The sequence below is a fragment of the Saccostrea cucullata genome, unplaced genomic scaffold, assembly GCF_032062105.1.
Source record: "Saccostrea cucullata isolate Sc308-1 unplaced genomic scaffold, CSIRO_AGI_Scuc_v1 ctg1145, whole genome shotgun sequence".
Lineage (NCBI taxonomy): Eukaryota > Metazoa > Mollusca > Bivalvia > Ostreida > Ostreidae > Saccostrea > Saccostrea cuccullata.
Genome location: NW_026919948.1, coordinates 41,872 through 67,243, shown reverse-complemented (window position 1 = coordinate 67,243; position 25,372 = coordinate 41,872). Strand labels below are relative to the sequence as shown.

The 25,372-nt window shown below is 32.7% G+C and overlaps 2 protein-coding genes across 3 annotated transcripts; one reads left to right on the top strand and one right to left on the bottom strand.

The window, feature by feature from the left end:
• The first annotated feature begins 146 nt into the window (after positions 1 to 146).
• LOC134240834 (ankyrin repeat and MYND domain-containing protein 2-like) lies at positions 147 to 19,774 on the top strand. 2 transcript variants are annotated; one of them, XR_009986532.1, is made up of 13 exons: positions 147 to 275; positions 4,726 to 4,790; positions 5,512 to 5,650; positions 5,842 to 5,940; positions 8,051 to 8,125; positions 8,408 to 8,493; positions 8,943 to 9,148; positions 9,541 to 9,676; positions 9,993 to 10,121; positions 10,366 to 10,438; positions 10,730 to 10,843; positions 11,151 to 12,167; positions 19,625 to 19,774. XR_009986532.1 is itself a non-coding variant. In XM_062722910.1 (12 exons), the coding sequence occupies exons 1-12, from the start codon at positions 209 to 211 to the stop codon at positions 11,228 to 11,230; spliced, it is 1,269 nt and encodes a 422-aa protein (XP_062578894.1). In that variant the 5' UTR covers positions 147 to 208; the 3' UTR covers positions 11,231 to 12,321. The 2 variants fall into 2 exon arrangements, 1 of the variants encoding a protein (XP_062578894.1); XM_062722910.1 differs by lacking the exon at positions 19,625 to 19,774 and having other exon boundaries at positions 11,151 to 12,321.
• Positions 14,488 to 25,261, bottom strand: LOC134240814 (carcinoembryonic antigen-related cell adhesion molecule 6-like). Its single transcript, XM_062722893.1, has 5 exons — positions 24,829 to 25,261; positions 24,105 to 24,437; positions 23,367 to 23,883; positions 18,128 to 18,196; positions 14,488 to 15,415 (listed from the first exon to the last, which is right to left on the bottom strand). The coding sequence occupies exons 1-5, from the start codon at positions 25,259 to 25,261 to the stop codon at positions 15,394 to 15,396; spliced, it is 1,374 nt and encodes a 457-aa protein (XP_062578877.1). The 3' UTR covers positions 14,488 to 15,393.
• Between the last annotated feature and the right edge of the window lie 111 nt (positions 25,262 to 25,372).

Here is a 25,372-nt window from a genome sequence, read left to right as displayed (position 1 = left end):
TAACTTGTACTCTATCTTAGTCGTAAATTCCTTAAAATAAGTGTGTATCGGCAATATCTCTTTAAATTTATACGAATATTATCAATAATATACATATTTATAAGAGCCATTCTTTTAATATAACAATTTATTGTTTTTATGATTCTGGAACATTCTTTTATGGTCCGGAAAAGCAACGTAAACCTTTTCAGAATTTATATCAGAAAAGATGGCGACCCCCAAATCAAAGAATGTGCGAGAAAACGAACAAAAGCTGCTGGATGCCATTGTAAATGGTGATGCATTTTAATTTTTTGCGATTTTTAAACTTTGTCTACGCTTTCCAGGTTATCTAGGTTGAAAGAGCTTCATAGACATCTTTGTTTTTTTTTTAAAGTAACAGTCACAGCTACTTGGTCTTGATGTTATATCAATAAAGTGTGTTTATCATGTTTAAGGACAGATGATGCAAACAAATTTTGTCTTTGAGAAAGATATAATATCATGTCACAGGTTTAGAAATGTGGATGGTTCTTAGAATTTGTTCTCCTAAGAACTGGAAAATATTAGTAATATTTCAATGAAAAAACAAATATAGACAAATTACATTCAGTAAAGGTTTACAGGTGAAAACAGTTTTCAGAATATGTTAACATGGTGTTAAAAGTGTAATATAAACTTAAGAAAAATGTACCAAGCCAGATGAATTTTATTAGGAAAAGCTAAATGGTAAAAATCAGCCTATGTAATATTGCTAATTTTTTGTCATTTTGATCTTCCTCTTAAAATTCACCCGGCTTGGTATATTTTTCTAGGGTTTATATTACACTTTTAGCGCCAAGATAACATATTCTGAAATTCATTTTCACCTGTAAACCTTTACTGAATGTGATTTGTCTATATTTGTTTTTTCATTGAAATATTACTAATATTTTACAAGTCTATTTCATTTTCCAGTTCTTTGGAGAAAAAATTCTAAGAACCATCCACTTTTCTAAACTTGCAACATGATATTAAATCTTTTTCAAAGAAAAAATTTGTTTGTATCATCTGTCCTTAATGTTAGACCATTCCAAGTTTTTTCTCTGTTTAGCGTCCACCGATCTTTCTAAAACCTACCTACCTATTCGCAAAAAACACACAAGTCAAAACACAAAACACAGGCTTAAAAGTCATAAAAGTGACACCCTTTAAATGATGTGATCTAACTAAACTGCTTTAATAGATGAAATATCTATTCTTTAGCAAAAACAAGGGATTAAATGCTTAAAATACACCCAGTATAACTTACTGTACAGAATTATTTGGAGAAATTGACAAAATTCAAAAATTTCGACTAAATTAATCAATTTCAGGACTCCTGATGTTGTGTGTTTTTTCTCATATGGGGTGTCAAAAACCAAGGCGCACGTGGACGCTAAACATAGAAAAAACTTGGAATGGCCTTACCTATTAAATTTTTAAAAAGATTACTCTTTTTACGTATCAGCAATCACATATATATTTATAAACCAAGAATGAAGACATAAGTACCTGTGAGCAGGAGCAGCACAATCTGGTGTAGAAGTCGTATGTCGAGAAACCATTAGCAATATACAAAATAATCTATCCAGAATAGTTTGATAAATGTTCTAATTCAATATGTTTTATGGTGTGACCATTTAGGCAAGCACAGTTGTACCATCGAAACCACACTTGAAACATTGATCAGACACTTCAAACATCAAGTGGCATGGGATATCTCCACTAGCTGTGACGTCACATGACGTAAAGGAGCTCGTTGGAGCTTACAGACAGCTGAGTGTCTGGTCGAAATTATAAACTTAGTGCAATGTTTGACAAAAGTCGTTGTAGAGTATTTTCTTGCCTCTTTTAAGATTTCTACAAACCTTTTTAAAAAGCCTTATGCTTTATGTTAATGATTTATTCGCCATTATAGTATGGAATAGGCTCAACTCCAATATAAGGATAAAGTAGTACTTTGACTGAAACAATATTAACATATTCATACATCATTGTATATTGTAGTAATGTTACGGAGTTTATTTTTTCTACTTTCCACACATGAATTTACTATCGACCGGGGACAGGTCGACGGTTGACACTTCCCTTCTGTTCTAGTGTCGACCAGAGACAGGTCGACCGTTGACAGTTGACACTTCCCTTGTGTTCTAGTGTCGACAGGGGACAGGTCGACGGTTGACAGTTGACACTTCCCTTGTGTTCTAGTGTCGACCAGGGACAGGTCGACGGTTGACAGTTGACACTTTCCATATGATCTACTGTCGACCAGAGACAGGTCGAAGGTTGACAGTTGACACTTCCCTTGTGTTCTAGTGTCGACCGGGGACAGGTCGACGGTTGACAGTTGACACTTCCCTTTTGTCCTAGTGTCGACCGGGGACAGGTTGACAGTTGACAGTTGACACTTTCCTTGTTTTCTAGTGTCGTCCAGAGACAGGTTGATGGTTGACAGTTGACACTTCCCTTGTGTTCTAGTGTCGACCAGGGACAGGCCGACGGTTGACAGTTGACACTTCCCTTGTGTTCTAGTGTCGACCAGGGACAGGCCAACGGTTGACAATTGACACTTTCCATATGATCTACTGTCGACCAGGGACAGGTTGACGGTTGACAGTTGACACTTCCCTTGTGTTCTAGTGTCGACCGGGGACAGGTTGACGGTTGACAGTTGACACTTTCCTTGTGTTCTAGTGTCGACCAGAGACAGGTTGACGGTTGACAGTTGACACTTTCCATATGATCTACTGTTGACTGGGGACACTAACCCTAATCACACCTATAAATGCGAAACTAACCCTAATCACAGCTATAAATGCGAAACTAACCCTTATCACAGCTATTTATGTGAGACTTACCCTAATTACAGCTATAAATGCGAGACTTACCCTAATTACAGCTATAAATGCGAGACTAACCCTAATCACAGCTATTAATGCGAGACTAAACTTAATCACAGCTTTTAATACGAGACTAACCCTAATCACACTTGTGAATGCGAGACTAACCCTGATCACAGGTAAAAATGCGGGACTAACCCTAATCACAGTTATGTGTGCGAAACTAACCAAATATCCCTGGTCAACAGTAGAAATGATTAGATGTCAACTGTCAACTGTCCCCGGTCGACAGTAGAAATGGTTAAATGTCAACTGTCCCCGTTTGACAGTAGAAATTGTTAAATGTCAACTGTCAACTGTCCTCGGTCGACAGTAGAAATGATTAAATGTCAACTGTCAACCGTCCCCAGTCGACAGTAGAAATTGTTAAATGTCAAATGTCAACTGTCCCCGGTCGACAGTAGAAATGATTAAATGTCAACTGTCAACTGTCCCCGGTCGACAGTAGAAATGGTTAAATGTCAACTGTCCCCGGTCGACAGTAGAAATGGTTAAATGTCAACTGTTACCTGACGACAGTAGAACCGAATCACTACTTTTATATATAAAGCTTCCGCATAGGGACTACATACCCTTATACTGGAGTTGACCCATGGAATCCTGGTAGTAAAGGAATTCTGGGAAGGTTTCACACAAAAATTTTCTTGACGTATGTACAGATTTCATAACGAATTCTGTATATTCTTACATGTTAGTCTGTTGAGCTTGATATTAGGCCTAGAACAAAAATATGTTTGTTTCCGCTTTCCCGACCGACCCTAATTTATAGTGCCGACCCTAAATATTTTTTTAATGCTTTTGGCCCATGATGTGCAAGATTTCACCCAGGGAATTAAAGTCTCCAACTTTGCAAGCTTTTCAAGACAGAAAGAAGTTTGGATCACCTTTCTATTATAAGTTTTAACTCACAGAAATGCTTGAAAACACCATTTCTTTTGTCATTACTCATTAATATTACTACTATACACGTTTTGATTAAAGAAGCAAAAAAAAAAAAATAAAAAAAAAAAAGAAAATTGCCTACCTACCTACCCTATATTTTTTCAGCCCGAAAGCGGAAACAAACATATTTTTTTTCTAGGCCTTAGGGATGTGCGATTTTATCAATATACCGGTATATAGCGATTTTTTGTTGCGTGATACGTACTGTGATACGGAGACCTAAATACCGCTCTTTAGGTACATATTATAAAGTCCAGAAATTATTCATTTATTTGTTCAATCTTTCAAATTACAATTACAGAAAGTATAAAAAAATGTTGTAAAAAGTCGAAAAGAACTGCATCTTACTGTCCAAACATTATTGATTTTATATACATAAAAATTTCAAGAAAGTAAAATTTTGTTTTTCTAGCATATTTCTTAGCATTGTAAAAACTGCTTTTAAAAATATCATGATATTATCCTGATATTGTGGGAAAAAATCTTGATATATCACGATACAAAATTTTTGGCGTTACCCATCCCTACTTGATATTATGACAAAGCTATTTATAATAATAGGTTTATTTAGCTATTTTGAATAGGCTACTTTAACTTTATAGCTTATTTAAGAGATTTGTGTTGGGTCTGTTTTCAGGTACTTTTTTCTCGGTTTAAAACTATTCACATACTATAAATTAAAAGTTTCTTATACTGCAGCATTTGAATTCTTTCAAGCAAGAAATATACAATGGAGTCTTGTTAATTTTTCAAAGTAAAACATCCTAACACTGAGAGCAACTTGCCAAAACTTCCCAGTAGAAATTTTAAGTACAGTCTTTCATTAAAGTAGACCTAAACAGTTGTGAATTGTTTCATCAGAATGTTGCATGTTTATTGATAGGCAATGTTGATGAAGTCAGGACACTTTTGAAAGATCCAGATGTTCGAGTGGACTTTACAGACGAGGTAGATATATTTTATTTAATATTCTTAAATAAAGGATTATTGTATTTGCTCTACAATTTTTTATTGCAAATTCTCAATACTTTGGACTTATTTTGGGCGGTAAATTTTCATGGATTGCTTTCTATGTGCAAATTAGTGATAGTTATATTCAAGAAAAAAAAATCATTTTACAGGCATAAGATAACGGAGGCATCAAAAATTTGTCAGACAAGTTATCACACAAGTTGAATTTATTTTGCATTGACACCTTCCTCAGAATTAAGTTTAAACTATTAGTTATTTTACAGTGTCTGTTAAAAAAAGAAGGAATAGACATGCAGGGTATGATGCACTTCATAACTTTTTCCTATCTGAAAAGGGGAAAAACTCGATTTTCTTTTCAAAATAAGAAAAATAGAAATATCAGCTATTCCCTTTCTCAAAGTGTCATTGAGATGAATTTGACAGTTTATGACCTGATGCAGATGTGTTTTAAAAACTATTGATTAATTTTTTGGGGCTTTAAACTGATTACCATTGTTCTGACTAAGTAATGATCAACCAGTAAGGGACTTGCGTGCATCTTTATTATACATGTATTCTTTTATTAAGAAATGTTGGTAAATGTGCTATGCTAATTATTTTGAGGATTTGTATTATGTTTGATTATAGACTGGGATGACCCCACTACAACATGTGCTTTGTTTATTATTTTGAGGATTTGTATTATGTTTGATTATAGACTGGGATGACCCCACTACAACATGCAGCCTTCAGGGGACGTAAGGAAATGGTGGAACTCTTCTTAGCTAATGGAGCAAACGTTAACTCAGATAAACATGAAAACTCCTACTCAACTTTGATGTTTGCGGCTTTATCAGGTATGATTCAAAAAGAAAAAAAATGAATAAAGTGATTAAATTTTTTCCCTAGTTTTCAAGAACATATGGCAAAGTTATTATGCTTGAACCTTTGTGTAAAATTCATTGAACATTCTACGTATTATTAAAATGCATGTATAGATTAAAAAAAATGATTGATGAATATTAATGAATGTGATTTTTATTTATAGGAAACGCTGAAGTGACTCGACTCATTCTAGAAGCTGGTGCAAAAGTTGATCATGTTAACTCTGTTGGTCGCACTGCGGCACAGATGGCAGCTTTTGTTGGTAAGAGAACATCTATATTAGGCCAAAATAAAATTATAGTTTGTTTGGAATTGCCGCCCGCCTCATTTAAATACCCCCCAGCTCAAATAATTTTATTGGTAAAATATTGCAAATATTTTTTTTACCGTTTTTATCATCTTACTTTGTTTATTACCTGTTACTTTGTTCGTCAAAATAGCTTTTTAAGGCAGGTCTACACTTTTACGGATCCGGTTTTAATTTTACACACTAATATAAAATTTTGATTATCCTTCTCTATTGAAAAAAAATCTTTTTGGATGATTAAAAATAATTTAGCAAGTATATATTTGTTTATTATAGTGTCATTGTGCACACAAAGCATTTAATGTACATTATTTATAGGAATAACCACTTTGCACTCTGTCCATAGGATCTATATGTAATTTAGTACATACACAGACAGAGAATTCTTAATTGCCTTTATGGACCTAAAGCTTTTTAATTTTTTTCTAAACAAACTAACTTGAGATCTATTTATCTTTAATTTTTAGCCTATATCATCTTTTTAAATTTACTTTTTAATACGTTTTGCAAAGAACGATTGAAAAAATAGATAATGGGGGTATAGGTGTTCAAAAGGCTGTTTTGTAAAAATTTTCTGGTCAACCATAATAAAGTATGTTTTTTTGCTAACCTAAGATATAATTCTAAATAACTGTGAAGAAAAAATAGCATATAAACATATAAGATTTTGAGAAATATTTAAAATAAAGATATTTTGAGTTTTTTCTCTGAAAGATTTTGACAGAATCAACATAATTTTTTTAGTGTTTTCAAATAGAAATTTTCACAAATTTTCTTGACAAATGAATATTTATTATTTTCCAAAGTTTTAACAATAATTGGATGTGATTTGGTACATAGCTAAGTAAAAATATGATGTTACACTTCTATATGTTGAATTTTTGCTGTTGCATTTTTAGAGGTATATACTCCGAGACATGTTGCATGAAAATTAACCTGCAAAGATATGTTTTTTATCGGTGTTTAAGTTAGATTATGACTTATTCAAGATTTTCAAATCAAAAAATAAAGAGTTTGACAGAAAATTCTGAAAGTACGGACCTACCTTAAAGTCGGGTTTGAGCTCACATTAATTTAACAACACAGGTCAATTAAACGCTTTCTTCATAGTAATTATGATAGAGCGATTATAGGTGGCAATTTGACAAAATGAAAGCCGCCAAAATGTCAGACCAGGTAGGATCAGTGTATGTGAAAACATTCAAGCGTGGAAGAGCAGAACATTTTATGCATCTCCATAAAAATAAAAGGTGAATAAAAAATTAAATGGAATGATACACCAATACCTGGAACGAGTTATTGTAATAGATTGCACATTGAACTTGATCAGCTGTTGATAGGTTAAGTCCGTCATGTTGAAATAAAAATGATCGTTCTGACAGATCCCAGTTAAAAATTACATGCATAAGAAATGTTTCATCCCAAATACTAAAGAAAAAATTTTGTCTGTCAGTATGACAAGTCTTTGAAATGTAATTTTAAAATTGATTCATGGCAAACACTTAAGAACATACCAAGCACCCCCTCCAGCTTTTCCACAAAACATCCCAACAATTCTTAAGCATTTAAGAAATTTTGTGTGATTCACACTGTTTGTAAGGGTTGTCTTAACAAAGGGCTAAATTTCAAAGAGAAATGCTTTAAAATACCATTTATTGTTTAAGGGGGTAATATATATTTTTTTTAGAAAATCATATGACAAAAATTTTAAATTTTTCTTTGCCAAATGATAGACAAAAGGAAAAAAAAATTAAGTGGTGGTTAATTTGTGGTTAATCACCACCTCCTTAAAAAAATTTAAAATAAGAGATGCTTTTTGACTTTTAATAAATATTTGTAAATTATTAGATGCTTCAATTATATATTTTTTTGAAAATCAAAAAAAAATCCCTCCCTCCCTCCTGGGTCTGAAACCCCCCAGGCGGCAATTCCAAACAAACAATTTTTAAAGGATATGGCCTTAAGGGATGAGAGTCTGCTTTTCATTGTTGAAGGGAGATAATTGTTTAAAAGATAAAAACATCAGAAAAGTGAATTAAAGATGAAATGTTTTTCTATAACTCAGGTCAGCATCAGTGTGTATCAGTCATCAATAACTTTTTCCCAAAGGAACAACTCTTGTATTTCACCAAACCACAAGGTACCTGGACATTATTTAGCTTCTAGTTCTCAGAATTAAAAAGAACATGACAAAGTTAAAACAGAAGATTGCATGCTTGATTTATTCTTATTCATTGATAAAGAATATAAATGCCTTGTATTTAAGTGCTATTGTTTTCCTTTGAAAGCATATTCCATAACTACATTTGAAATGAACACTTTTTTGAAAAAAAAAAAAAATTTGGGAAATAAAAAGAAGTTCTCTCATACTTGTATCTTGATTGAAAATCCTTAGACTGAGGTTGAGAAATATTTTGAACAGGTTTGGAGAAAGAACCCAAACTTCCCCCTGAGTTGGCCCCAGCTCTCTGTAAAATGATAAACATGCCAGATCTTCACCCAGTCAAGGTATAGTACATGTATCTTGTGTGACAGTTTCAAATCCGAGGTGCAAGTCCATTGTTATCTGCACACTTAGACTTACACTGTCTTTACCTTGTGTCAGATTTTAGGTACTAGGCCGTTGCTATCCGCACACTTAAATTTATTTTGTGTCGTGCATGGAATCAGACATACTTGGCCATTCATTGTTATCCGCACACTTAGATTTATTAAAGAACCACATACAGTAACTCAAGCACACACAGTAAATGATTTGTGTCATAATGTTTCAGTTTTATGTGTTTTGTAAATAATTTTATTCACAAAAACCTTATTTTGTGCAGTTTTACTAGATTGTTAGGTTTGTTTATGATAAAAGGTAGTCACTGTAATGACCTTATTACATGGAGGATATATACACAATTTTTTTATCATAAGTAAATATAATAAAAAACAAAATGTATATTGTATTTCAGTTATGTATGTATCTTCAAGACCATCCTGGACTTCTTGATGCCTATCAAGGAATTGTCAGAGTATTTGAAATTTTATGTGAACGGAGCATGAAAGCTAGAGACACCAATGATATCTTTGCCATGAAGACTCATTATTATTCAGTGCTTTTTAAAACAGCCGGGAAAATGTACAAAGAGAAAGGAAATATTGACAGTTTCATCAAATCGTAAGTCTTTCTCTTAAAAATTGCAGGTTTCACAGATTTACTTTTGAGTTTGTTCTTTTGCCAAATTATTTACTGGTAATTTTTATATTATTTTCATGAGATTAAATCTGTAATATATACTTTCAGTAAATAAGCATGCAGAGTGCTGTTAATATGTAGTCTAGAGCATTATATATAATCTTTTGCATCACTTTTATTGAACACAAACACAAAGGCTGACATGGTATTATCAGATCTGTATTGATTTACATGTTGTTCAGGTTCATCTAAAGAGGCTTAATCTACTTAAGCTGCTTTGATAATTGAGGACTACTAAGATACCATTAAGTTCGTCAGCACATAAGTGATGGATAATAAATGTATTTCACTGTAAATCTTTGATTTTTTAAAAGGTTAATAAGAGGAAGAGAAAGCGATGGTTTTCCAGAATATCAGGAGAAATTTCTGCGACAAGTCTTACGGGAGTTTCCTTATGCAGAGTCTGAGCTTCTACAGCAAATGGTTCGGAATTTAGCCAACACACAAATTGTGAGTTACGCAACGAAAATCTGTTCCAAATATTTCACTTTAAAAAGTTATTTAAACTTTTAGGGTTATGTAAATATTATAAACTAACTTTTATTCTCTTCTGGAAAATGTCAGTGAGTTTTATAGCCTTCTCGTACTTGCAGATATTATTCTCTACAAACTTAATTGTATTTTTATGTCCTCAGATGATAAAATTAGTCATCACGGGGGTAGGTTTCAAACTGACAAATGTTAAATTAAATGTTCAGGAATAATAGTTGTTTCACAGTATTCTTCTTTTAACTTTTAAGAATCATGGTCTCATGTTCTTTGACAGGGAGATCACCCTACAGCGTTGTACGTTTTGTGTCAGGGGATTAATGGACAAAAGTTTATGGATCAGGATGATGTTTGTAGTACGTGTGGCAGCCTCAGAGCTGAGAAAAAGTGCTCAGCCTGTAAAATGGTAAGTTGTCAACTAGGCACTACTCATTTAAACAAGTAGAGTTTATAATACGCTTTTCTTGTGAAGTTGAATTTTTTTAAAGGTTTGAGGAATTTTTTTCCCATTGTGAAATGAAATATATGTAAATCTTTCTCAATCAAATTTCCATATTAAAACATTTTCATGTGTAAATTAGAGAACGATTATTAGTATGGGTTTCTTTTGATTTATTTTTAATGTACATGAGCATTGATTTTTCCCCTAGGTATGTTACTGCAATCAACAATGCCAAAAGTTACATTGGAGCACACATAAAAAGTTCTGCAAGAAGTTAGCAGGTAAAGTCTTTATAAACTCCTAGTGTCCTAAAGTATATTGTATGTAGCATCAGCTTTTCACCCTTATAAGGGGGGGGGGGGTAAATGATATAAGATTTTTATTCCATATTCAGTCCTCATTGTCTGTTAGTTAATTTACAGCTACGATGGGATTTTCCATCAAACTTTTGATGTTCTGAATTGAGATATATAGATTTGGATAATGATTGCTGTTTTTAACAGCCATTGTCATGATTGTAATATATTAAGTGGTAAGTGTTAAATGTGAGTTTAAATTGAATCTTTTAATAGAGGAGTACAAAAAGTTAGAGGAAAAGAAAAAAGATGAAGAGAAGGAAAAAGAAAGACAGGAACAGATACTGAAGGAACAACGACAGAAAACAGAAAGTCAACAAGGAGAACAGGGTGAGGAAAGTAAAGAAATTACAACTCAGAAATGATTTTAAACATGTGTGTACAAATATTTAAGAAAAGATTATCATTTAAAAAGAAATCAACATAATTTACCAACAGTCTATGAGAAGATTGTAGCTTTAATCTTTTTACAAAAATAAATCAAGTCAATTAAACCTTACATATGTGTGGTTTTCCTTTATTGTAATTATTATTTCCATGCAGAATTTAGAAATGTAAGTTTTTAAAACTGGTAAAAACATTATATTCCTGTGTAGTGACCTAAAACAATGACTATTCCATTTTAAACTTTTTTCAGACAAAGCTATAACAGAGAATGGAGTAGACAAAAGTTCTGAGGTGACAGAGGACAACACGGCCAGAACTGCAGAACCATAGACTGTCTCATCTCCTAGTCACACATTCCATCCAGAGTCATTGTTTTCTATGTTTAGTCTGTTTATGTTGTGTTTGTTATTGATAGACGCAAAAGCATAATTTAAACTGAGATAGCAAATATTATAATACTGCAGAAATTGTGATATGACTTGTTCATACCAAATTTTGTTCTCTCATTCATTTTTAAAGTTTATATTCATATTTTTTGGTGCTAGATAGATCTTATTTGTTTTCTTCTCTGTTGTTTATGTTATTGATTTTTATTGAAGTTAGGAAGAAAAATATCATTTAGGTCTTTTCTTTATATGGGCATTAGTCTTATAACATCTATTGTATATTCCATATACATGTATAATAATGTTAAAGACAAATTGATAGCATTACTTTCTTGTACAGAAAGATGGATTTTTTAATGATAAATGAAGGATCATGTTTATTTGTATACCACAGCCAAAAAGTTTTATTTGGAAGCCTCCTTTGATTTCAGTCACTTCCAAATTTTCTTTCCTGATATACATGTACATCTGTATTTTTAGAAAATGTCAAAGTCACAGAAATGATACATTATTTAACTTTTCAATGAAGAGGAAATGTTAGGTCTTATTTTACTCAAGCAGTTAGACCTGATACATTGTATTGCTTTTGTATCATTTAAATGAGAATATATTACTTACCCAGTGTCACACAAATGTAAGGGAAGCTTTGTTCGGAGTGACACTTTATCAGAACTCTGATGAAGGTTCAAGAGTGATATTCACATGAATTTTTTTCAGAGAATATTCATTACTTGTAAACTTTTAAATGCTTTACACCTAATATGTACTGTACGTACACACATGATTATAGAATAATATAGAAGAATAGAAGACAGTTTATTGTTTTTGGGCCGTAATTGAAGATTAAAGGGCATAATTTTTGGTCTATCTCCTTTCTTTAGGTACCACCATTTTTGACCTCATGACCTTGAACTAAATTGATAAAATACTAATTGCCAATCAAGGATGTCGTTTTGTTCATATTTGTTCAATGTTTAGTGTATGTGAATGTGTAATTTTTCCAAAAAAAAAATGCAATAAAGTGATTGTTTTAAATGTGACCTTTTTTCTGTACACTGAAAAGTAATATGACTCATAAAGCACATGGGGTCATGGTAATTAAATTGTCCTTGAGTTAGAAAAGAGCGTATACAGTAAAGACCTGTCCAAACCCGACACCACTGTTCCATAGCCAGATCAAGCAACATTTGAAAACAGTTGAGTTTATTTTTTTAAGGGACTAAAATTTTACATGATAGACAATATTTCGGAATACACAAAACCCAAAATCAGGATTGACGTTTCACTAAGATAAAATATCCAGGGGCCCGTTTCACAAAGCCTACTTAGGACTAAGTTATATCTTAGGAAAGAACTTTTTCCTAAGTTCATTACTTATCCGTTTCACTAACCTCGTCTTATCTTAGGATATTCCTAAGTTATGTCATAACTTTAGGACAGGTAAATCGATGACTTAGGAAGAAACTAAATATTGCGGCTGCATATCCATGGTTTCTTATGGAGAGAGAGAATGTGTTTGGAGAGAGAAAATCCAATGATCTGGATGATTGTGTTCTCTCCATGTTAAAACTGCTTTACTTTGCATGGAATTACTCGGATTTCAATAATTGACAAACAAGTGTCAAAATAATTCCAAGGTATATAAAAATGTCCATTCGCAACACTGGAGCTGGCGAAACAGATGGTATACACATACTGGAATAATTCCTCATCATTTGAAGAGCACGCATTTGAAAACAAAAAAAAAAAGCTCATGATCTGATCCATTATTAATTTATTATACATGCATGTATACATTATGTTTTTATCTACATGTTTATTTACTTATATATGACTAGTATTTTAATCGATATTAAATTAGAATTTTAAAAAATGATATTTTAGATACTAGTAAATGGAAACACTTGTTCACTTTCTATAAGTACATGATTCTTGATGAACCCCCAATTTTTAACTATATAAGCTCCGGATGTGTAGATGTTTCTCCCAAGAATGGTTGCATCTAATCTTCTCTAGGATGTTATTATTGAGGGGACACAAGCAAATGGCAGTTTTGTTTTCTATTGCATTCTATACATCGGTAAAATTATTATTACCCCCCCCCTTCCCCTTTCCCGTGCTTCTCCAGTTCCTACGGCCATGAGATTACAACCAGTTTTCCTCTCCGCTTAATACAATGTATAGATATGCATGAGATTTCAACAGATTTCCTTTCTTTTTTTTTTTAAATTTTTCCTAGTATTTTCATATCTGTCATTTCTGTGGTCGCAAATTGGGATTTTTTTCTGGCATGGCATTCTTGTTTTATATACATGTATATGAGAAAGCAAAAACACAATGCGAACAACTGACGTGAAGTAGTCATTAATAAAAGATTTTTTTAAAAAATGCCCTCACATGTGTTCGCTACGAAGCAATCATTTTTGAATTTCATTTACAAGTAGATACCTTATAAAGAGCGAAAAAAGTAAACGTATATCAAGTATAACGATGTATAAAAAAATACAAATATCGTGTGCCCTGAAGGGAAGAGGGTTTGAAAGGGTCTGTCTGTGAATGCTTAGTTCTACATGTAGCAGCAAACTTCGCAAAGTTAACACATACTTCCGTCCAAGTCCTTTGAAAGTGGGGGTAATCCCCAATCCTCCCACCCCTCCCTTTTTGAAGCTGAAAATATAACCCATACTATCGTACTGAGAGTTGTAGATAGAGCGGAGAAGTTATTCCATTAGTCCTTAATAAAGGCACAACTTAAGAAATGACTTAGGAAAAAATTAAGATAAGATTGTTTCGTGAAACAGCTGTGACAAATCTTAGGAACTTCCTAAGTTATAACTTAGGCATATCTTAAGTTATGTCTTACGACATATCTTAGGAAACGTTTGTGAAATAGGCCCCAGTTTCATAAGATTTTACAATCTCCTATGCAGAGTTGTCGTTCGTTCCTCTCTCAGACACCTGCAATGGGCTCACGTCAAGATTTTTGACGTAACGTAGAAAAAGTAATATTTGCAGGATTGTTTCAAATTAAATTAATAGTTCTGGATTAATTTAGTAAATATCTATCTGAAAAGTCAGACATAAACATATAGATTGAATTATGATGAATTAAAACAAACGCACTTTTTCTCGTGTTTATCACTGTGATATACGCGAGCCATTGACAGAGGTGAATGTATGAGCCGATGGTAGAGTGAAGATTTTAATGTTCATCAGGAATTTACTGTAATTTGTTAAAGAGTGCCATTGAATTTTTGCTTATGAGAGAAAAAAAAAATTGAGCCAAAATTGTTTTCCCCTCCCATTCCTGATATTTTTGGTCTCAAATTTTCAACATGGTATATTTTTGTCCTTGTTTCAATTTGATGATTAATGTCCGATAGGTTACATACAGGGACCTATTTTAATGACACGGCCATGAATAAAAGAACTAGAACTACAGTCAGAACTTAATTGTGTAACTGGAAACATTATACAAGTATTTTTTAAAATCCACAAATATCAGCAATTCCAACATTTCAAACGATTATCCTCCACTTGTGTAAATTTGTATGGTTCCTTTTAAAGTTCATTTTAGATCGAAATCGCTTAAAAATGGTATTTCAGGAGGAAGAAATAGATAACATTGAACTGCTCTGTACTTGTATATAGATTTCCTGATTCTGACAGGGAAAAACAGGCTTTTGAAAAATCCCGTTTATCCCTTACGCGAGTTATGTATATTTTCTGCAACAGCTGCAACATTAATTTTTTCCTTACTAACAAGCAAAGGAAGCATTTTATTGTTCAACAAAATACAAACTTGGAAACGAAGAACAACATTAAATTTGCATAAAAATGTTAGTGTAAGTAACAGTTTCTCTTTGAATTACGATAATTATAACACCTAAACAGACTCCCGCTACAGGTCTGCTACCAACATTTTTTTTAGGTCAATTATGATATTTAGGCAAAACTAATTATAACGACAGAAATTCATGTACATGTTAATTTACAGGTCTTCGTCAGAAGAATTCAAGCCTTTTCTTTCTCTTCCCGAAACTCCCAATTTGCACACAACTCATGCGCAAACGATCCCGTGGCACAGGGGATTCATTGGTTTTCCAATCAGGTCCAAGCAACATCATATCTGCAATTAAGTACTTTTCAAATAATAAATTTTATATCAGATTTCCAACTAATTTATTCATGATATGAAAATACATGTACATTGTATATACATAAGAAAAAAATGTGTGTGAGAACGTAAGAAATAAATTAAATATTTATAAATGACTTTAAATATTTTTTTGCGAACACTAAGAATGTTACTAAAATATTACAAAGTACTTAAAGTTTTTATTGGGTCCTTGCTCCATGTTTTTTTTTTTTTATAACTGAAAACTTTATATTTATACTCTTATTTTGAAAATAGAAGAAGTTTCATTAAATGTAACGTGTGCTTGAAATTTGTCTATTTTGCCTGCTTTAGAAAATTTTTGCAAATTGTAGCATAGTACGTAGATTTTACATCATGTATCACGGAGAAAAACATATCTTAGTATGAAATAATTATTTCAAAAGTGTTTGTTTTAAATTGTCTTTCTATTTCTCTGAAAGCTATTTAGATTATATTAAACTATAACTTATCTCGTAATACCGGTATGGAATTTCATAAACGACAGTAAGCTGCTTACTGCTGACTACCACTATCAACTACTGACAACTATTGCCTACAGCGAACTCGAGACAATTACTGCCACCTGCTAACTACGAGTACAAACTGCTTACAATCACTGCCAACTGCTCAATGCTGACTAACACCGCCAACTGCGAAATGCTTTTTACCACTGTCAACTGCTGACTGTAAGTGTCAACTGTAAACTGCTGACTACAAGTGCAAACTGCTATCTACAAGTGCAAACTGCTGACTACAAGTGCAAACTGCTAACTACAAGTGCAAACTGCTTAAAACAACTGCCAACTGCTGACTTATAGTGCAAACTGCCGACTAACTGCTGGCTACCAGTGACAACTGCTAACTGCTGAATATCAAGGACTACAAATACAAATTGATTACATCCACTGCCAACTGTTACATGCTGACTGACAATGACAACAGCTGCTTACCATTGTCAAACTGCTTACAACCACTGCCAACTGCTGCATAACTACCAATTGTTAATTAGTTCTGTTCTCTTTCATCCTTGGACTATCAGTAAGTCGTGGCATTCTCGACGCTACGTAATTAAGGTCTCTTAAAATGGCGAATAGATTCTCATTGGTAATAACAATAGCAACTTGAAATTGTTGTTGACAATGATGAGACGAGTTAAGCCCTACTTCTATGCCGTACAAAATGCTGTCATTGGATCATTGATACACTCGTTGACATATGACGGGATGTATATTTCAACAGCGAATGAAAGGCTGTGTAAATTTCAGACGCTAATTTTGTAACGTCGAGAATGCAACGCCTTACTGAAAGTGCAAGATTAACAGAAAACTGTACTAAATTCTTCTGCTAACTACCTGACTACCATTGTCAACTTTTAACTGCCGACAACCACTGCCTTTTGCTAGTTGACTGTTGACAACTTCTATCAACTGCTCATTTGACGATCATTGCCTACTGTTAACTGCTGATTACCATTGGCAAATCCTTACTACCAACTGCTTACTAACCAATAACAGTACTAATGCCAACTGCTTATGTCCTGGGACCCGTTTTAGAAAAGAACTTACGACAAAGATAAAAATTTATTCCTTCTAATAACTTTTGAATTTGTATTAAATAAAAAAATAGTTTTAACTTTTTAAAAAGATATGAAGAAAAATTCTTTTAATTTTAAAGCAATTATAAACAGAAAGAATAATTTTTGCAAAATTTTACAATCAGTTGAAGTTTTTAGTCTAAGTAATACGTTCTTTTGTAAACCGGACTCGTGGATAACTAGCTACTTTAGAAATACATCACTTGGTAAAATGCCTAGTGACATCTTTAAGTTTATCATACCCCCACTTGAGAAGCGGGAGGGTATATAGTAATCGTTATATCCATACGTCCGTCCTTACGTCTGTTACGCTTTGGGGTACCCATCTCTTATCCGCAACTCCTCTCATACCACTGATTGAAATTTGATGAAACTTTCACAGAATCTTTATTACATATTGCCATTGTGACCTCCTATTTTACATTTTGATACAACACATATTTTGGGTTTCCCATTGCAAAACATGGACACTGCCATTATATTCATGTGGGTGGCGGGGGTATCATTTAGTGAGCTCATTGCTCACAGTACCTCTAGTTTCCTTTAAAACCATCCCATTATCAGATCCTATGCAACAGTAATTTTGATTATGAATAAATGTGTCTAAGGTTTTCATTATCCAGGTTACTATACAGAGATCTTTGTATTTACTATTTATTAGTATTTATTTCTCCTTTCGGATATCTATCTCAGGAACGTAGTGTCGGAGTTGTCCCCCTTTTTCAAACATAAAGTTTGTAAACTTTTGCATTAAAATTTTTCTTTAAAAATTGCTTTCTCCCCTTTTTTGTATTTACCGTATATTAAAATTATTCGACGTATTCGAGAAAAAGAAAATTACATGTATATTCAATGGTAATTGATTTTCCATTTACTTGTTTATCAACGACAATCTGAACCAAATAGTTATCTTTATTAATAACATGCAATTTCTTTGTAATATTTCATAAAGTGTTTAATCCAATGTTTGAAACTCTGCATTGAATTTTCGCCAATCAGTAGACCGTAAGTTATAAGTTATAGATAAAATAGAAATATTCCTATATTTATAAACAGTTACTTTCATTTAATGCAGTACTACAGCATACAGTTCATTTCCGTCCTGTTGACTGGTGTCTTTATCGTTCTCTTTCCCTTTGGTCGGAGAGGACGGAAGACTAAGAAGAAAATAGCATGCAATTTAAAGTTAAAATTATAGAATGTATAAAAAAAATTACACAATACCTAAAAGCAATTAAATAAAAAAAAAGGTTTTGTAAAATATCAGTTTTCTATTTTACTGATTCATTAAAAGAATATAAATTATAGATATCCTAAAAATATTTCTGAAAACACCAAAAATAAGAACTGTTCAAAGCACTTGTGTTTTTGTAAAATGAACGCATTTACCGTGTGTTCTCCTTGTTGAACTGTTGGTTTGCTCGGATTTTAATGAAAAGGAAGGCAAATGATGAAGCAAACAATACTGTGAGTGGTATGAAAATGAACGATACGGCTTTCCACGTATTGAAGCCACAGACTGCCTGCCCATCCTTTTCCTTACAAATTTCCCCGATTTGGCAAGGGTTGGAGTCGCACGTCAGTGGAGCAGTACTTTGTATTTCTGGATTTTTGACAGATATAGATACCATAGATGTAACGTTAAAGTCTTTCCATTGAACGTGTTGAAAACAGAGCAAATATATTTTTCAGAACTGTTTGTCTGAAGGTTGTTAAGAATCAACGAAGACCTGCTACTGATATCATATTTTGTATCTTCACTACTGTTGGTAGACAAATATGTCCAGCCGTATTCTGGGGACGGATTACCATCAGTTTTAGATCGTCACCCTTATAGTACATTTCTTTGAATGGTAAAAGTGTTATTACTAGCGTCCCAGGCCCATCTTCAAAATAAAGATTCCATTTGAAAAAAAAAATATATCTCCCAGCATGACTGTCCCATCCATGATTCACAAATAGATGCCATGACATCTACATTTGTTTTTTTTTTTAATTTAAATGATACAGTGAAATAAATTAAGGTAAAAATAAAGAAAAATAGTAAACAAATAGTTTCTGCGTAGTACTTCATCAGTTTCAGAGAGTGTTGATATGGATTCAGAAAACCGCAGTGTGGTGATCCGGAGAGTCGGATCACAACGTCACGTGATTGCGTTAAATCTACAGTAAAATTGAGTGATACGCATTAGGTATATAATAAACATCTGTATTTTTAGAAAATGTCAGTCACAGAAATGATACATTATTTAACTTTTCAAGGAAGAGGAAATGTTAGGTCTTTTTTTACTCAAGCAGTTAGAAATGATACGTTGTATTGTTTTTGTGTCAATTAAATGAGAATATATCGCTTACCCAGTGTCACACAAATGTAAGGGAAGTTTTGTTTGGAGTGACACTTTATCAGAACTCTGACGAAGATTCAAGAGTGATATTCACTTGAATTTTTTTTCAGAGAATATTCATTAATTGTAAACTTTTAAATGCTTTACATCTAATATGTACTGTACATACACATGATTATAGAATATTATAGAAGAATAGGAGACAGTTTACCTATTGTTTTTGGGCCCGTAATTTTTTAGGTACCACCATTTTTGATCTCATGACCTTGAACTAAATTGAAAAAAACTAATTGCCATTCAGGGATGTCATTTTGTTTATATTTGTTTAATGTTAAGTGTATGTGAATGTGTAGTTTTCCAAAAAAATTGCAATAAAGTGATTGTTTTAAATATGTCCTTTTTCTGCACTCTGAAAAGTAATATGACTCATAAAGCACAGGGGTCATGGTCATTAAATTGTCCTTTGTTAGAAATAAGCTTATACAGTAAAGACCTTTCCAAACCCGACACCACTGTTCCATAGCCAGATTAAGCAACATTTGAAAACAGTTGAGTTTACTTTTTAAGGGACTAAAATTTTACATGATAGACAATATTTCGGAATACAAAAAATCTAAAATCAGGATTGACGTGTCACTAAGATAAAATATCCAGTTTCATAATAGTTTAATGTTCATCAGGAATTTACTGTAATTTGTTCAGAGTGTCATTGAAATTTTGCTTATGAAAGAAAAAAAAATTGAGCCAAAATTGATTCCCCCCCCCCCCCCATTCCTGGTATTTTTTGGTCTCAAATTTTCATTTTGCTAATTAATGTCCGATAGGTCACATACACGGACCTATTTCAATGACACGGCCATGAATAAAAGAACTAGAACTGCAGTCAGAACTTAATTGTTTAACTGGAAACATTATACAAGTATTTTTAAAAATCCACAAATTTCAGCAATTCCAACATTTCAAACGATTATCCTCCACTTGTGTAAATTTGTATGGTTCCCTTTAGAGTTCATTTGAGATCGAAATCGCTTAAAAATGATATTTCAGGAGGAAGAAATAGATAATATTGAACTGCTCTGTACTTGTATACAGATTTCCTGATTCAGGAAAAACTGGTTATTGAAAAATCCCGTTTATCAGCTTACGCGGGGTATGTATTTTTTCAGCAACAGCTGCAACATTAATTCCTGTACTACCTACCAAAGAAAACATTTTATTGTTTAACAAAATACAAATATGGAAACAAAATGCATTTAACTTGCATAAAATGTTAGTGTGAGTATCAGTTCCTCTTTAAATTAAGGTAATTATAACACCTAAACAGACTCAAGTCTTTTCTTTCTCTTCCAAAAACTCGCAATTTGCGCAGAACTCGTGCGCAAAGATCCGTGGTGCAGGAGATTCATTGGTGTTCATGAATTTCACGCGTTTTCAAATCAAGTCCAAGCAACATCATATCTGGAATAAAGTAATTCTTTTAAATGATAAAATTTAAATCAGATTTTTAAACTAATTTATTCTTGATATGAAAAATATAAACACAAGAAAAAGAAAAAAAAAAGTTTGTAAGAACGAATGAAATACGTGTATCTAGTTTTGAATATTTATAAATGAATTTACTTCAAATGTTTTTGCGAACATTAAGAATGTTAATATTACAAAGTAATTAAAGGAAGGATATGGAGATAACGAACAGTATTCAATATCAAAGTCCATAAAACAATACAAAAAAGGAGCAGAGCAAACACGGGCCTCTTAAACATCAGAGATAGGATCAGGTGCCATGGAGGAATGAGCATCCCCTGCTGATTGGTCACTCCCGCCGTCTGCTCCTTGTCCTGATCGGGAAATAACGGTAAAGTCGATTGTCAATTCAGTGTATAAATAATGAACTAACAATTAGTATGAAAAACGTCAGTCAGCATTTGTCTCAATGATAGATCGTATTTGCTGACAAGATCATTGTATCGAGCATAGAACTTACGAAATGACGACTTTAAACGAGACTGTTGTTAAAGTGTTTATCGGGTCCTTGCTCCTTGTTTTTTTTATAACTGAAAACTATATTTGTATTCTCATTTTGAAAGAGAAAACAAACTTCACGGCTGCATAGCTACCAGCTGCTAATTAAATACTTCTGCTAACTACTATTGTCAACTTTTAAATGCCGACAACCACTGACTTTTGCTTCTCAACTGTTGACAACTTCTATCAACTGCTCATTTGACAAACATTGCCTACGGTTAACTGTTGATTACCACTGCCAACTCCTTGCTGCATAATACCACTAGTACTGCCAACTATATGCTTATTTAAAACTACTGACCAGTGCTTCGAACTGCTAACTACCCAATACCAGTGCCAACTGCTTATGTACGATGCTCTAGGGGCTCGCTTTAGGAAAGACTTTATGGCTTAGACCAAAATTTATTTTTAGGAATTTTCTAATTTACATCAACGAATAACGAGGTTGGCTCCTTTTTTGTCAAGTACATTTTTAGTTTCTACACACTTGGCTTTAATTCAAATAAAAAAATGGGGGGTCAGTATGCTTATTTTGGCGCTACAGTACATTTAAAATGACCCTTTTGCACTGAAATTTGTGTCTTAATCAAAAATAACATCTTCGACAAATTTCTTCGTATAATCAATTATTGACCTTTCTGCACTCACAAAACGTGAATTTCAGGCATTGAAAATTAAATAAGCAAAAAAAAAAAAAAAAAAAAAAATTTCTTAAAGTCCTAAACTTTTGCTGAATTTAAACAAATAGGTCAAATTTATATTAAATATTCATAAAAGAATATCAAAAGTGGGGGTATATGATTTATTACATTAAATTTGGTTTTGTTTAATCCTACATGAATGGAATTTGATAATTTTTTTCATTGAATATAGTTCAATTTGCAATGTAGAATTCGTATTTAATGTAAAAGCTTAAAAATGATTCAGAATTTTAGAAATAAAGGTCCAGACCAACATCTGCCTAAAATCTCAGCATAGAACCTCCTTAAATAAAAATTGTTTTATTTTTTTAAAACGATATGTAGAAAAATTTTGCTGAAGTTTTTGGTCTAAGTAGTAAGTTCTTTTGTAAACCGGACCCCTGGATAACTAACTACTTTACAAATACATCATTTGGTAAAATGCCTAGTGATATCTTTTAGTTTATTTCCCTTAATACTATACCGTTTATCATAAGGAAGTTAACCGACCCTATGCAATAGTAATTTTAATTTTTTATAAATGTGTCTAAGGTTTTCATTATCCAGGTCACTATGTGGAGATCTTTGTATTTATTTCTTTCTCCTTTCGGATATCTCTCCAAGGCACGAAGTATCGGAGTTGTCCCCCTTTTTCGAACATAAAGTTTGTCAGTTATTGCAGAAAATGTTTCTTGAATTTTCTGTACATCAAAATTCTCCCATGTTTTCAAGAAAAAGAAAAGAAAATTACATGTACATTAATGATAAGTCCTAATTTTTCATTTTCTTGTTTATCAACGACAATCTGAACCAAATAGTTATCTTTATTAATAACATGCAATTTCTTTGTAATATTTCACAAAGTGTTTAATCCAGTGTTTGAAACTCTGCATTGCATTTTCGCCAATCAGTAGACCGTAAGTTATAGTTATAGATAAAATAGAAATATTCCTATATTTATAAACAGTTACTTTCATTTAATGCAGTACTACAGCATACAGTTCATTTCCGTCCTGTTGACCGGTGTCTTTATCGTTCTCTTTCCCTTTGGTCGGAGAGGACGGAAGACTAAGATAAATATGACGCAATTTAAAGTTAAAATTATAGATTGTATAAAAAAAAAATTACACAATACCTAAAAGCACTTAAATAAAAAAGGTTTTATAAAGCATTACCGATAAGTTTTAATTATTTCTCTATTAAACCTTTTCATTAAAAGAATATAAGAACTTTTCAAAGCACATACAGTGTATTTTCGTAAGAGTACATGCATTTACCGTGTGTTCTTTTTGTTGACTCCAAACAAGAGCTGTTGGTTTGCTCTGATTTTAATGAAAAGGAAGGCAACTGATGAAGCAAACACTACTGTAAGTGGTATGAAAATGAACGATACGGCTTTCCACATATTGAAGCCGCAGACTGCCTGCCCATCCTTTTCCTTACAAAGTTCACCGATTTGGCAAGGGTTGGAGTCGCACGTCAATGGAGCTTGTATATCTGGATTTCTGACAGATATAGATACTACAGATGTAACGTTAAAATTCTTCCCATTAAACGTATTGAAAGCAGAGCAAGTATAATTTCCAGAATTGTTGATCTGAAGGTTGTTAAGAATTAACGAAGACCTATAACTGATATTATATTTTGTATCTTCACTATTGTTGGTAGATTGAAATGTCCAGCTGTATATTGGGGGTGGATTACTGTCAGAAAAACATTCCAGTTTTAAATCATCACCGATATAGTATATGTCTTTGAATGGTACAAGTGTAAGTGTTGAAGTTCCCGGTCCATCTTCAAAATAGTTCAATTTGAAAAATAATAAATACCATAAGCCACGACACCCACATTTTCGTTAAAATCTTAAAATAGTGTATTATATTTTTTTTTCGGCAAATTTGTTGGTGGAACTAAAAAAGTTGATAGTAAAAAAAAAAAGAATAAATAGAAAATATTAAAGTTGATAAAAAATGAACAATATGATGAACAATTTTTAAAGAGAAGAGTACACTTACAAAGCACCGAGATTCTTTGTGAGTATCTCTCTGGTCCTGGGTCCTGTGTAAGACTATTTTGTGAGGAACAAAGAAATTTTATCCCGTTGTCCTTTCTGGAAACTTTGTATTCTGGATTTACGTTTAGAAAAGTGGTACAATTCTTTGTTTTATTGTTCAGTAATTGTGAAGTGAACACGATTTCTGGAATATTTGTTTTCTCTGGAACTTTCCAGATCTTGATGTTTCCCGCCGGACTTCCAACATCAGCAGCACAAATAAGATGTATGGACTGATTCTCCTCCAACTGATCCTGATGTTCCAAAACAAAATCTACTGGTTTTTTAGCTTCAGCTAGTTAGATTAGAGAAGAATATAGCTTAATCGCCAGTAAAAATGAATTCAAAAGAAAAAAAAACCTTACGAAGTATAATACTGTACTAAAGCATATTCTAAAATTATAAATGTTATAGTCCGACTAATATAAGAGAGAGAGAGAGGGGGGGGGGAGAGTCTACCCGTGTTGAGACACAACTCGACACTCAATTGTTAAAGATATAGTGTTGTCAATAAATGAATGAGGCATACGTCGATCATACTGTAACAACTTTAAGTACGGGGGTACTCAGAGGATATAAGTATGTTTTAACTACAAGTTGCTTTGTATCCTGTAACTTCATGCATTAATGTCATTTCATACAATTCAATAGCATTTTGTTTATCTAAATATTATTGGCAAAATTACCCTCGAAAGTAACTGCAGATGAGCTTTTCTTCTGTTCATCTGTAGAGTCGACAACGACAAAATACTCTATCCAACAACGGTACAATCCTTCGTCACTGCAGACGACATCGTGTATTATCATCGTGGCACTGGAGGACACACTAGTATTTGATGTGATAAGTGTCGTTCTATTTGCAAGAGCAGTAGCCATTTTATGAATATAGGGTTCTTGTCCGCCAGGAGGAGAAAACACGGCAACATCTACGAAACTATTGTTTATTTGTTTTTGCCATTTAATCTCTCTATCTGATATACGTTCTCCGTGATCAAATGAATAATTGCAGCTTAGGAAAAGGCTCGTGTCACTTCGAAATTTTACCTTCACTTCAGGTGAAGTTGATATGGAAAGTAAGGTAACACCTAGTACAAGAGAAAAATTATTTTGTTTGTGCATATTATATTCAGACGTAATTCACACTTTTGAAAAGCAAAATGATATATCAGCGCATAAAATCATTTATTTTATTTTTTACAACATTATTTTTAATGTGAAAAAAGTTCATGT

Coding starts and splice junctions, on each gene's coding strand:
- LOC134240834 (XM_062722910.1), top strand. CDS start 209: ATGGCGACCCCCAAATCAAAGAATGTGCGAGAAAACGAACAAAAGCTG. Junction 276..4,725: donor GCTGGATGCCATTGTAAATG/GTGATGCATTTT, acceptor GTTTATTGATAG/GCAATGTTGATGAAGTCAGG. Junction 10,439..10,729: donor GTTCTGCAAGAAGTTAGCAG/GTAAAGTCTTTA, acceptor ATCTTTTAATAG/AGGAGTACAAAAAGTTAGAG.
- LOC134240814 (XM_062722893.1), bottom strand. CDS start 25,261: ATGCACAAACAAAATAATTTTTCTCTTGTACTAGGTGTTACCTTACTT. Junction 24,438..24,828: donor ATCTGCAGTTACTTTCGAGG/GTAATTTTGCCA, acceptor TAATCTAACTAG/CTGAAGCTAAAAAACCAGTA. Junction 15,416..18,127: donor CAACAGGACGGAAATGAACT/GTATGCTGTAGT, acceptor ACTTAATTGCAG/ATATGATGTTGCTTGGACCT.